This window comes from Cataglyphis hispanica, chromosome 16, assembly GCF_021464435.1.
Source record: "Cataglyphis hispanica isolate Lineage 1 chromosome 16, ULB_Chis1_1.0, whole genome shotgun sequence".
Classification (NCBI taxonomy): domain Eukaryota; kingdom Metazoa; phylum Arthropoda; class Insecta; order Hymenoptera; family Formicidae; genus Cataglyphis; species Cataglyphis hispanica.
Genome location: NC_065969.1, coordinates 5459527 through 5472131, shown reverse-complemented (window position 1 = coordinate 5472131; position 12605 = coordinate 5459527). Strand labels below are relative to the sequence as shown.

The 12605-nt window shown below is 32.8% G+C and overlaps 2 protein-coding genes across 2 annotated transcripts in view; one reads left to right on the top strand and one right to left on the bottom strand.

Annotated features, from left to right (window-relative positions):
* The window catches only part of LOC126855729 (uncharacterized), a 47988-nt gene that overhangs the window by 5783 nt on the left and 29600 nt on the right, over positions 1-12605 (bottom strand). Inside the window, exons 5-17 of the mRNA XM_050603593.1 lie at positions 12228-12439; positions 11845-11934; positions 8828-9026; positions 8562-8691; positions 8269-8398; positions 7887-8029; positions 5849-5904; positions 4086-4212; positions 3796-3960; positions 3325-3451; positions 3114-3218; positions 2655-2806; positions 1986-2394 (exon numbers count right to left, since the gene is read on the bottom strand). Of these exons, the coding sequence (XP_050459550.1) occupies positions 1986-2394; positions 2655-2806; positions 3114-3218; positions 3325-3451; positions 3796-3960; positions 4086-4212; positions 5849-5904; positions 7887-8029; positions 8269-8398; positions 8562-8691; positions 8828-9026; positions 11845-11934; positions 12228-12439 (2045 nt within the window). The remainder of the gene's footprint in view (positions 1-1985; positions 2395-2654; positions 2807-3113; positions 3219-3324; positions 3452-3795; positions 3961-4085; positions 4213-5848; positions 5905-7886; positions 8030-8268; positions 8399-8561; positions 8692-8827; positions 9027-11844; positions 11935-12227; positions 12440-12605) is intronic.
* The window catches only part of LOC126855677 (uncharacterized), a 168776-nt gene that overhangs the window by 133156 nt on the left and 23015 nt on the right, over positions 1-12605 (top strand). The window lies entirely within an intron of this gene.

The window sequence follows — 12605 nt, the reverse complement described above, 5'->3', positions numbered from 1 at the left end:
AATTATATATTAATAATAAATATACTAATTATTTAATTTTTATTTCATTAAATTATTCAATTTTTTCCTTCAGGTGTATTTTAATAAAGATATATGCAAATAATAATAAAAGAATTTCTTTTTAAAGTATTTCAGAGAGCGCAATACAGATATATTTATATACAAATAAGATAATTATACATAAATGGTATACATATATAAGATATAAAAAAGACATTTTAATTATTCCCATTTATTGTCTTGCGCTATACAATTTCTGTTATTTCTAAGCTCCATCCGCGTGCGCTTACGCTTGCGAAACATACGCACCTGTGCCTGTAACGAGTCTTTTGCGAGATCGCTTCTTACATCGAATAAATAAAAACATAGCCGAAATATCATTATCAATTGATAGTTCGCTTTGTTTTTTAGATTCGCTACATTCGGTACACTTGTTGTGAAGCTTTCGCGCTAATGTATTACAACGTAAGAAATTATATCTAGAGGTATGAGATACTTGGACTTACTTGGAGAATAGCAATCGAGAAATGATATAAAGAAATTAATGTTTTTTTTTTCGAGAAAAAGGGAAAGAAATAACGAGGGGAGGAAAGGACTCTCTATTCGGACTTCTTTTTTTTTCATCATGCTTTTTTCGGACATCACGACAGCGAAACAATATGTTTGACAGTTTCCCTGTGCGAGCGTTTAAACGTGACGTCATCGAGCAAACTATCAAAACGATTTTCTTTATCTTTTTTTTATGTAATTACATATTAGTCAGCACAGATAGTTTTCAGGGACGCGCAGCAGCGACTCTTCACAGATTGCAAATGGCACAGCCATGTTCTCAGCCTGTCAATCATCTCCGCGCAATCTGACCCCACGTCCGTGCATTCACCGCCCTCTGTTCCTGAAAGCAGACGGACGATTATTATAACATAATTATTATACATGATGTAACTTCAATGCGAACAGAATGCATTCGATTAGTGTATAATTATGTATTAGCCTAGAACAGAAAATTATAAGTTTCATGTAATAAACGCAAAATTATATTATTAATATCCCATAATAGAAAAACCATTATTGCTTTTTTTTGTATATGTAAATGTGTATATGTTTAGGTATCATATGTACAGACATTATACATATTGTATATATTATATACATCATGTTTCTCACTGTCCTACTAGTGAATTCGATGGGGAAAAGAAATATAAAGAGCAATATGATTCATGTAGACTCTTGTGATGCTTATGTGCATTTTTATCGAAAAAACAAAATATACAAATGAGAATATACAAATGTTTTATACTTTTATCGGAATTTAATTAAATTTGTTTCCAATTTATTTAAAAAGTTTGTGAATAAAGATTGATCATTACAATAAAAGTAAAAACATTTTGTATATATTAAATATAAAAAGATATACAATATATATATATATATATATATATATATATATATATATATATGTAAAAGAGAAAATATATATATGCAAAAGAGAGATGAGCTGTTATACACCAGGAATAAGACCAATTTGTATCTGTATTAATTTTATTGATATTATCTTTTCCTTTTGAAGATAAACTTGAAAATCTGTGTTAACGAAATAGAGGGAAATTAACAATAATTATTATCACAGACTCTTGATTTATGAAAACGATCGTATGTGAGACAAAAATCTGCAACTCTTCTCATATTTCATTAGTAATATAGAAGAGATAAAAGTAAAATATATTATACAAAATGATGAAAACGTCTCCGATTAAAACCAACAAAACAACCTAAACCACAGAAGTCGGAATCGATGTCTCTCGAAAAGTTCCTCGTAATTCCAGAGTTCGTTGAAAAATTACAAATAGAATAGAAGAGACACGTGGGAAGAGTATCGGATTCCGCGCAGACATTAACGACAAGAGATGATTACATGCAAAAGTTAAAGACTCGGCCCTGAGGAAACGGAGAAAAAAAAATAGCGTGATACAGATCTAATTCAGAATTCTCTTACCGCGGCCGTCATTTCGAAGGCCGTTCTGATATCCTTTGGTCGTCGTGGAAAGTGACATCACGCTTTTATATTTGAATGGATTAATTTTCGGACCGATAGTGACCTTTGGAGTAGTACTGACAGTGTAGTACGAGTTGAAGAAATTGGTAACGCTTCTCCGAGTGGTGGTGCTGATGCCACCAATGCCGCTATTATTATTATTATTAATATTACTACTATATTTAGTCTTAAATCGATCGGTATATAAGTTATTAATGGTTGTCTGTGTATATTTCGACAGCGTAGTTACGCCCGGTATTGTGACACGTTTATAAGTCGATGGTGTCGTTATTGTCGTCCGTGTCGTCGACGCGATTATACTCGATAATGGTGTGCTCAGTGTCGTTGATTCCCATGGATACCTGCGTAGCATATCATTATGGCATTACTACATAATGCGTTGCAGCATAAAATTGTGTATCTGTATACGTTGCATTATATTATGCGTCAAATGACGCATCAACAGCGTCATAAATACGTTGAGTTACTTTCGATCAAGGATATAATGCGTTTAAATGTATAATTTTCAGTGTGATCGTTTAAATACGCACTGCATTAAAGGGTTAATAAGAAATTTATCTATGCAATGGTTCCTGTTAGAAAAAGAGTCCATCTGTATTACCTATAATCTGTGTTGTTATACTGAGCGAATATCGGCCTATTATGCAGCGTTGGATTGAATATGCTATCTCGGCGTACGTAGGTCGGAATGTTCTGCGTATAATCCGGTATTATGTTTTCGTGCTCCGCCACGCACTTTCCATTCAGACAGTACTAAAAATCAATATCAGTGTGATTAAACATCTGTGCAAAGAAATTCCGGGATAACATATGTATATACGGAATTACATTATCTCAACTTGTAAAATTACATAATGCAACAACGTGCCATTGGTTCACATATCTGTCAAGATTTATGACTTCTGTTGTTAATTAAGCGTAACGACAATATACGGTAGCTATATCATGACATTATACAAGTTGTATTAAAGATTTATTGTAGAAATAAAAGCAAATGCACACACATTTTTTTTTGAAACAAGAAAATATTATAAAGCATACAGATTTTATTTCGTTTTACCTGACCATCCCCGCAAGGCGAACCTTCTGCTGCTGGACGATACGCCACGCAGTATCCGGATCCAGCATCGAAACAGAATAGCTGAGCGCAAACCCGATCGTCTTTCTAAAATCGCATAAACAAATATAAAATGTAAATATGTGGAATGTAAATTAACCAAAGAAATTACTGTAAAATTTATTGTGCACGTATAAAGACAATAAAAACGTACGAAACAAGCGCTTGTCCCACGATCTTTCCGACATTGCGCATCTAAGGATAAAAGTTTTCCCGGAAGTACTCTGGGCAATGCCTCGTCTTCGTGAGGCGCATTGTATAAACAGGTCGCTGTATCACCACTAAAAATCAAGAAAACTGTTAAGAGAATAAAACGGATTTTTTTAAAAAAGAACTTCCATTACTACGGTTTTTTTTTTTTATAAAATCTAGAATGCCTAGCAATAACAAATATTATTAAAAAAAAAATTGATTAAATATATGCAGACGATATATTACTTTATAATAATAACTATTGAGATTTTTATACGCATTAATATTTTATTAATATTGCGTCTGTTGAAAAAGTTTATTTAAAAAATAAACCAAAATTACGACAGAAGAGCATAAATTTATTTACATGAGAACAATTTTTCTAAATAATAGATCAAAGTTTCAGAATTAATGTTACCCAGAAATTACTTACTTTAAAAAGTGATGGAAAGAGGACACGCTGCAGTGTGACCATTTGAAGCCTTTCTCAGTGTGCCTAAGATCGCTCATGATGTATCCATCTTCCCATCGACACTTCTCGGCACCCGGTCCACCTAGATAACTCGGCGGAGGTGAACCATCGTGAACGGCGCCCAATCTACAACATAATCATACGATATAATCGATTCTCTGAGGTAAAAGCAGAACTGATAGGTGCGTGTAAACAGGTGGATAGAAAAGATCGGGAAAAGATTCGTGATCAAAATAATCTCGAGTGCTTACAGATGGCCCACTTCGTGCGCAGCGACAATGATACCGCTAAATCCACCGGTATCCTCGATGATAGCGACCGAATTCACCTTTTCGAGACGCTTATTGACGACACACGCCCCACCAACATAGGCGAATCCTGTATGCAGAGAAAATCTTTTAATGCAATTCAGCACTTTGCTCTCCTTCAATGCATATCTCAAATAACTAATTCGTTACAACTAAGATTGTTGGCGTTAAACAAGCTGTCTCGTTAAATTAGTATCTGACCAGAGAAACTGGCGTATCTCCACCATAAACTCGCGCAAAAATTCGATCGAGTGATTACTCAAAAGTATAATCGATAGATTTGATTAATCGAGTTCCTATTTACTTTCAGGATAAAGAAGCCTGTTGTTAATTTGCCATAGATATTATTGTATATTATTATTTGAGAGCGTTTGAGTTATGAGAATTAAAATAATATTAATTCGCTCGAGTGAGTGTGTTAAAATTAAATAATTATCGATATATATATATATGCGGCATGCATCCGGTATTAATTCGTCGCGCCCAATTAGTTAACGAAAGAGTTAGCCGGAATATCAGATAATTTACATCAGTTTAAGGGATGTTTGTATGACGAATTGGCCGAATTAAAATGTCATCCCTCTCGCATTTCCTGATTTTCCTCTGATTCAACATCGAAGTATGTATGGGCATGAAAGATACTCTCGACGTATTTAGAGTCGTGATATCAAAGACTTACCAAAAACCACGATCCGTGACAGTAATGCAGCCAAAGATATAAGAGTTGTAAATTATTCGAGAGAGATTATTCAGAACAAAGAGTATATAGGTGATGTAAAAAAAAGAGAAAAAGATAACAGAGAATTAAATTTTGAAACGATCGTTTCTCTTTGGCGACGATGTTGCGTATTTTTCGCCACGTGCAAAACGTGTATTATCAATTTCGCAAACGATTTTCAATGTATAAGATTGTGAAATAATAAGTATGTACATAAATACGGAAATATAGTAATAGTTTATGTAAAAAATACAGTGGCGGATTATATATATATATATATATATATATATATATATATATATATATATATATATATATATAAGAATATGAAATTTATTCAATCACGCATTTATTTTGTTTTATGTTAGTCTTTTTCTAATAATCAAAATTATAAAATTATAAAAAAATATAATCGAATTTTATAATGCACCGAAATAAAGATCATCTCGAATCCGCCATTGTATAGACATTGAGATCTGGCATATATGCAATAGATATAAACACATATAAAAGTAAAAGTTTAAGCGACTGTGCGAGGGAACAGCAGAGTTCGAAAGAGGCAATTGCTTGATGCAATTCTCGTTGCAGAATTGTAATCTATATGATTCACGTATAAAGTAGAGAAAAGTATAAGGCACACCCATTAGAAGAAAATATATTTAGATAAATAAAGATAAAAATAAATAAAATATATAAAGCAAGCTCTTGGCATAAATGTTTCCTAAGTCTCAAAAAATTCAAAATAGTAAAAACAGAGAAATCTTGATATTCTACAAAATGTAACAGATTTATTTTTGAATATTTATCTAGCTTTTATTTAATTTACATATTTTCAATTACTATTTTTGTAAATCTCTCTCTATTTTTCTCGAATGTCGACATCTGAAAATTCAGACTAATGATAAGATAGTGCGCATGTGCAAGACTTAAAAGTTGAGAAAGCTAAAACAAAAAATTTCTTCTTCTTGATCCGAGAAAAAAAACGTACCTGCAGTTCCTCTATTGCACACATCATTCGCGTATTGCCTCCTGCACATATCTAATCTGCAATGCAATAACAAAAATACTCTTTATCATATAAATTCATACTCGGCAAATATTTCTGACCTGGTCACGGGACAAACGATGAAACTCGGCCGCTCGGATCAGTTCTTACGACTGTGCAAAATAACAAAACAAAAAAAAAATAAATAAGTATAAATATACGAAATCATGTCCGTGGCTAAAACGGAAGCTGGAAGATGAGATACGAAACGATTCGAATCGTATATTTCATTAGATTTCAAAATATGAATGATAATCATCCTCTCGAGAAAACCGCTACCGTATAAGAAGTAACATTACCCTGCATTTTGAGAAAAAAATTGACAGTGCTTATGCGACAATCAATAATGCCGATTTGCGTGTGATCAAAAGCAACCACGCGAAGCAAAACTGTCGCAAGATCACGTCATTTGAAACTGGTATAATTTTGGCGAGGTGACAAATTTCGGTACTATAGACATGTAAAAGAGAAATAAGGTCCATATTTCAAATAAAACACAAAAAAAAATCATTCGATGCAAGGACTATTTTTGCATATGCACCAAGAACGCACTGAAATTGTACCGGTTTCAGTATTCAGTCACAAATTCTCCGCATAAAAAATGCTCTTCTCACCATAGAAGACATGTATTTTAAAGATACACGTGTGCTGTGGAAGCGTATGTGTGTGTCTTTAAATATTGAACAAAAAATAAAAGTGAAAACATATTATGCGATCTTAGTGCGTAAATAAATAATCATCAATTAAGCGGCAATATACATCGCACGTGCGCATCCAAATCGATTAATTATTTTTGTGCGATCTGACATTTCTATTGAGCCTATCAGCGAAACAAAAATCGTGATTAAATATTAGAGTCAGTTCTCAATTCACGCAGAATTATGCAATTTAGATAATTTGTATTTATGTAGTTTATACAAATAATTTGAATTGCGAAACACTATATAAACACATTTTTAAAGAGTCACAGGAGAGTCAAGTTGATTTTTACGACTTACCGATGCAAATGTTAAAAGGATCTCTTAGAAATATTTTTGCATATATTCAGTGATAAATTTTTTTCCAAGTTTATAGGATATACGCAAGCGTTTTCGTATGCGGCATTACAACACGATAATCCGATGTTACGATAATAAGACGCTCGTGAGATAATCACGTGTTGTTAATTAAATCAATATTAGTAGTACCATACCCGGTCCTCGTTTGAGCGCGTGCATAAAAAGCTCTGGTGATTCTGGTGCATTTTCGCGCAAATTGATTGCAAATCCCTAATTTCACTTGTTGCCTGTATATTACGGAGTTGCGAGGGAGATATTCTTGTTTTAAGTTATCAAGAGTGGCAAAAAATATTTTCACTAACACAATGCACCCACTCATCTGAATTAAAATATTAAACAATACCTGCTGATGCTTAAAAAATATCTTCCTCGAGAAACTCTTTAAACTAATTAACACTACTACCCGTTAGATACCATTATTGTATCATCAATAATACCGACAAACTATACAAGCCAGCAAAAATACCATGGAAAATGTATTACAAAAGTTTAAAAAAAAATGAAGCGTGTGATCACTATGTAATAAACCATACCGGCAGTTCCCTTAGTGCAGCGGCCGCCTTTCCTACGACGGCACATATCATACCTGTTTTGCGGGATAAAAATCGAGAGTATGAAATTATCATGAATAAAACATGAAAATTATAAATAATATTATCATTTATATAAAAATGTAGAAAATTGAAATTAACAGCTATAATTCGTTTACTAAGGAATCCAATGCACAACTCACAATGTGCATACCGTATGCTTCTCTCATTATGTCATAAAGTTAATGAAGTACTCATTGTCGAAAATAATAAATAAAAAAAATCTGGATTGTCAAAGAGCATTGTTTTTCAGCTGTGGACACTTTTTTGTGACACTTGAGTTAATGTAGTTGATGTAATGTAAATCACGCTTTATAAATTGGACACTCTTACTTTGTAACGGCAACGGCAATGTCGTACACAGGAAGTCTTCTCTCTCGGAAAAGATATTTGCCCATGTCAGTGAGAGCAGCTGCCGAGTCGATTGCGTCTCTTCCCACGCGATTTCTTTCTAAATACGGCGTCGCGTCTCGTCCCTTTAAATATAATACAAAATAATTTTATACACATGTATAAGATATCCTATAGTCGCATATTTTATTTATGTCGCAAATTTTTTGATAAATCAAAAACTGTTTTTATGAGATTCAACAACATTAAAAGTAAAAATAAAAAATTCATATATATATTTAAAAAAAAATCCACTTATGCTAGGAAAGAAAAAAAATCATAGTTTATTAAAGGCAAATAAATTAATATCGTTACCGTCTCTTACCCGTGAAATAATTATTCCCGCTATACTGATACGTATTTTTGGCCCTTTCAGTAATTTATACCTCAGATCTACTCCGTTCCAAAAGGATACGAAGTATCTCTTTATCTGTACGTTGTCACCACCGTGCAACCTGAAACGAGAGAGAAGATTGCGTCTATTTAAGTGCGCAGATGCATTCGAGATTATAAATGTCAATGCAAATTTTCGCATAATATCCGTAGAAAAAAAAGAATATTTGTTATTTAAATGAATATTTGCTACTTTAAGCTTTAATGATATATTAGTCGACTCACCTGTACCCATCATAATCCACAATGCAAAGGATTTCCGGGTAAATAACATACGGTGCTTCGCGCTTTGATCTGTTATTGATCGAACGTTTGCTTCTATATCTCTTGGCTAAATGATCGGGCTCCATAAACGCTGTAAAATATTCGTGTTTGTATTTGTAGATTTAAAATGTTTTTTAGATTTTCTAATATAAAAATTAATTCATATATTTTTCATAAAACTCAAATAAAAGCGATGTAAGAATTCCAATAACGCATAAGGTACTTACAAAAATCGTTATATTCGTCGCCAACAGGTCGACCAATTTTTTTAAAAACGATATGATGACTTGTACGTTTTAAGTTTTCCTTTCTAGTTACATTGGGCAGTAAATCGGGTTCGTAGAAGGCTGATGCCTCGCTCACTACTTCCTGTAGAACACGTTCTGGCAGTGGTCGTATAACTAATTCTGAACCGATGATTCCGTCCTGAACAAAAAGATTCAATTGTTCAATATGATATACCTGTCATTCTACATTTAAAATTATATCTTTGTTAATTTGTGTCATTTTGCACTTTTGGAATTACGTAATGATTAAACTGTACGTAGAAATATTGCAGTGTATGAGTCACGTTGCATTATTTTAGATGTGTGTTAAATCGAGCGTTTCCTTTGTAGATTTTCAACAAACATTTTATAGCAAGGCGAATTATTCGCAAGCGCGATACTGCTGATCCGGGCACGATTCGAGCCGTTCGATCTGCGAGAAGTGCATTGGTCAGATCTCGAAGAAGGGAGAGTGAAAGCGAAAGGTCAGGACACTACGAGAGGTCACTTAGAACAACGCTTTTATACGGCATATTATGTAACCAAGCGATATTACGTACAAGCCCGCATTTGGAAGCTTTGCCTTCATTAAAATTTCATCGAAACTCCCACGCATAAACTGCCGTTGAGCCGCGAGATCGATCCTATCATCGCCTCGGTCACAAATCCTTATGCAAGTGTGATGAATGAGAAAAGTTCTTTCGTAGTTGAAACGATATTAACTTTCACGACTCCTATAAGATATAACGCGCGTAATTGTAATATATTCGTGCGTTCACCCCCGCGCGAGCATACCAGATATATTACTCACACTTATATCCCGATGTAATAATCTCGCCCGTAACAGCGCGTAATTTCGAGATCATATATAACGATTTTTTCCCGATAAGATACGCGGATAATTCCAGAATTGGCGATTCATGTTTCTTACGAAATTTTTGAATTGATTTCGGCACAAAGATTTGAGATTTTAACTTGAGCAATTAAGGATAACTAATTACATTATCGTTACAATGTGCGAAGACAATCAATTAACGTGATCAATTTGTCCCGTTTTAAATCTAGCGGAAATTCACATATGTAACTTTCGAAACTTTCAAAATTTTAGAATCTCAGTGTTTTGTAAGAGTTCTTCGATTCAACACACATTGAGATCATTGCGATATTTTTGCTGCCTTAACATAATGTAGATTTTGTATCGCCAAAATTATGTATGTGTTAAATGCAAATATGAGGAAAATACCGTATATAGCGTATTGCTTCCTCATAACGGCAATTAATAAGAAACTTTATTATTAATAAGAACTTCGTAAGAGAAATCAAGTCACGCTCGTTTGAACGCGGAATTATTAGGAACAATTTCCTTCTCGCTTCTTTCTCTCTCAAAATTACAGATCGTGGCGAAAGGTAGGATAGATGCGGAGAGAAGTTTATTGACTTCTATCTCGCGGACACATATATCTTCTTCATATAGGAAATTTATTCCTAGAGAAGAAAACGTCGGTTGCGAACGCAAAGGGGAAATGTCAAAATCGCGGTATTTAAGTAACCTCGCCTTGTATGCCTCGTTGCACACACTTCGTATATAACATCGCGATTACATGTGTCACGATAATATTCATGATTATGCAAAAGCAGCCTAACTTACATAATCTTTCAATTTTCAATATCAAACATCGATAACTATAATTGAGATATAAGTTAAAGTTTCTTGAAAGAGTCGGATAAAGAGAATAAAAGTTACCAAGTTTGATTTGTAAAAAGATTTTCATTTAGAATAATAATAAAAAGATTTACCGACGTCTCTTTTCCATAGAAATGTTTTCTCTCAGATATAAGAAAAAAATGTGACTGTTTATTATAGTTGCTTATTAAATCCGCTTTGATCATTATGATAGAGCAGTTTACGACTGTCTCACGAGGAAAGCAAAATTGCTAGATTATTTATTATTATCTCTATAAAATATAATTATCATAACTAATGATGACCATCGATGATACGACCATCGGTCGTACTCGATGGAACGGCATTCCAGAAATTCTGTATACGAATGTTCGGCGGTAGCGAGATAAACTTGCCCCAACATTTTAATTACTTATAATAAATCTTCGTGATATTCAACATATACATAACCGTTTTCAGTGTTAGTTGGTGGTTTCCACTCAATTGTAAATCAATCTTAAGACAAGATAAAAAAGCATTAATTAAAAATTAATAAGTTAAGCATTATATATATATATAGTCAATCCGACACGACTCACTTAGGGCCTGTATGTTATAATTATATCAATATCGCAATTCATTCTGTACAGCCTAGCTGTAACATTTTTACAAAGAAATATATACAAAATAATTATTACAAAACAATCTCTGATACAATTTCGATGAAAAATTCATTTTGGTGGAAATTTATTAGCGACTTATTTTCTTGCAACCAAATTAAACTACATAATTTGTTAATTTATTTAACAAGAATACAGATTACCTTATATATATATATATATATATATATAAGGTATATATATAAAATTCATTTTGGTGGAAATTTATTAGCGACTTATTTTCTTGCAACCAAATTAAACTACATAATTTGTTAATTTATTTAACAAGAATACAGATTACCTTATATATATATATATATATATATATATATATATATATATATATAAGGTAATCTGTATTCTTGTTAAATAAATTAACAAATTATGTAGTTTAATTTGGTTGCAAGAAAATAAGTCGCTAATAAATTTCCACCGAAATGAATTTTTCATCGAAATTGTATCAGAGATTGTTTTGTAATAATTATTTTGTATATATTTCTTTGTAAAAATATTACAGCTAGGCTGTACAGAATGAATTGCGATATTGATATAATTATAACATACAGGCCCTAAGTGAGTCGTATCGGATTGACGAAAGAAGACCCGTAATAATAGGGTGGTGACGAAAGGGACATTAAGAAAGAATAGCCACTTACAACGTGCACTTTCCCATTCGTGTCTCGGTGTAGTAGAATGGAAGCCATGTTCTCCGTATCTTGATAAATGTCACCGATATCTACATCAACCTAAAATAGAAGAAACAATTAAAAAAATTTAATTTAGAAATAAAATAATTAAATATATAATATATTAAATAACTAAATAATTGAACAATTAAATAATTTTTCAAAAAATCACACATTACATTTTTTCCGATTTTTAAAAACATTTTCCAACAAAAGATTAAAAAAATTGCAACTAATTCTATATCACGTATCACTATCTTTTCGTAATTAATCTTTCTAAACTGATAATCGTTAGAAGAATTTAAGTCTAAAGAAAGATTGTAAGATCCTGATAATTAAAAGAGATCACTTACATCCTTTATCCTCTCGTAATGAAGGCCATCGGGTTGCGATGTGTTTCTGGTGACGGTCCACATTGGCAGGCTGTTGGCCGTCAATAATCCTTTCGTAGGCTTTAACGAAAGGCTGATGTCTTTGCCGAAGGCCTTCAGATGAATCTGTGGTTTCGCGTCCACGCTCCTCTTGTGCACCGTATGCAACACAGGCACGACTTCGTACGGCGGCACTACGGTTTTAGAAATATTTTCAAAATGTGTGTTTTTATGTTCATCCAAAGATTATCCCAAGGAGAGGGATGTTAAACAATTTCTTTCTTTTAAATATTGAAATATCTTTTGAACAATATGTTTTATGCATATAATACTAACATAATATTACTACGTTCTTAGTAT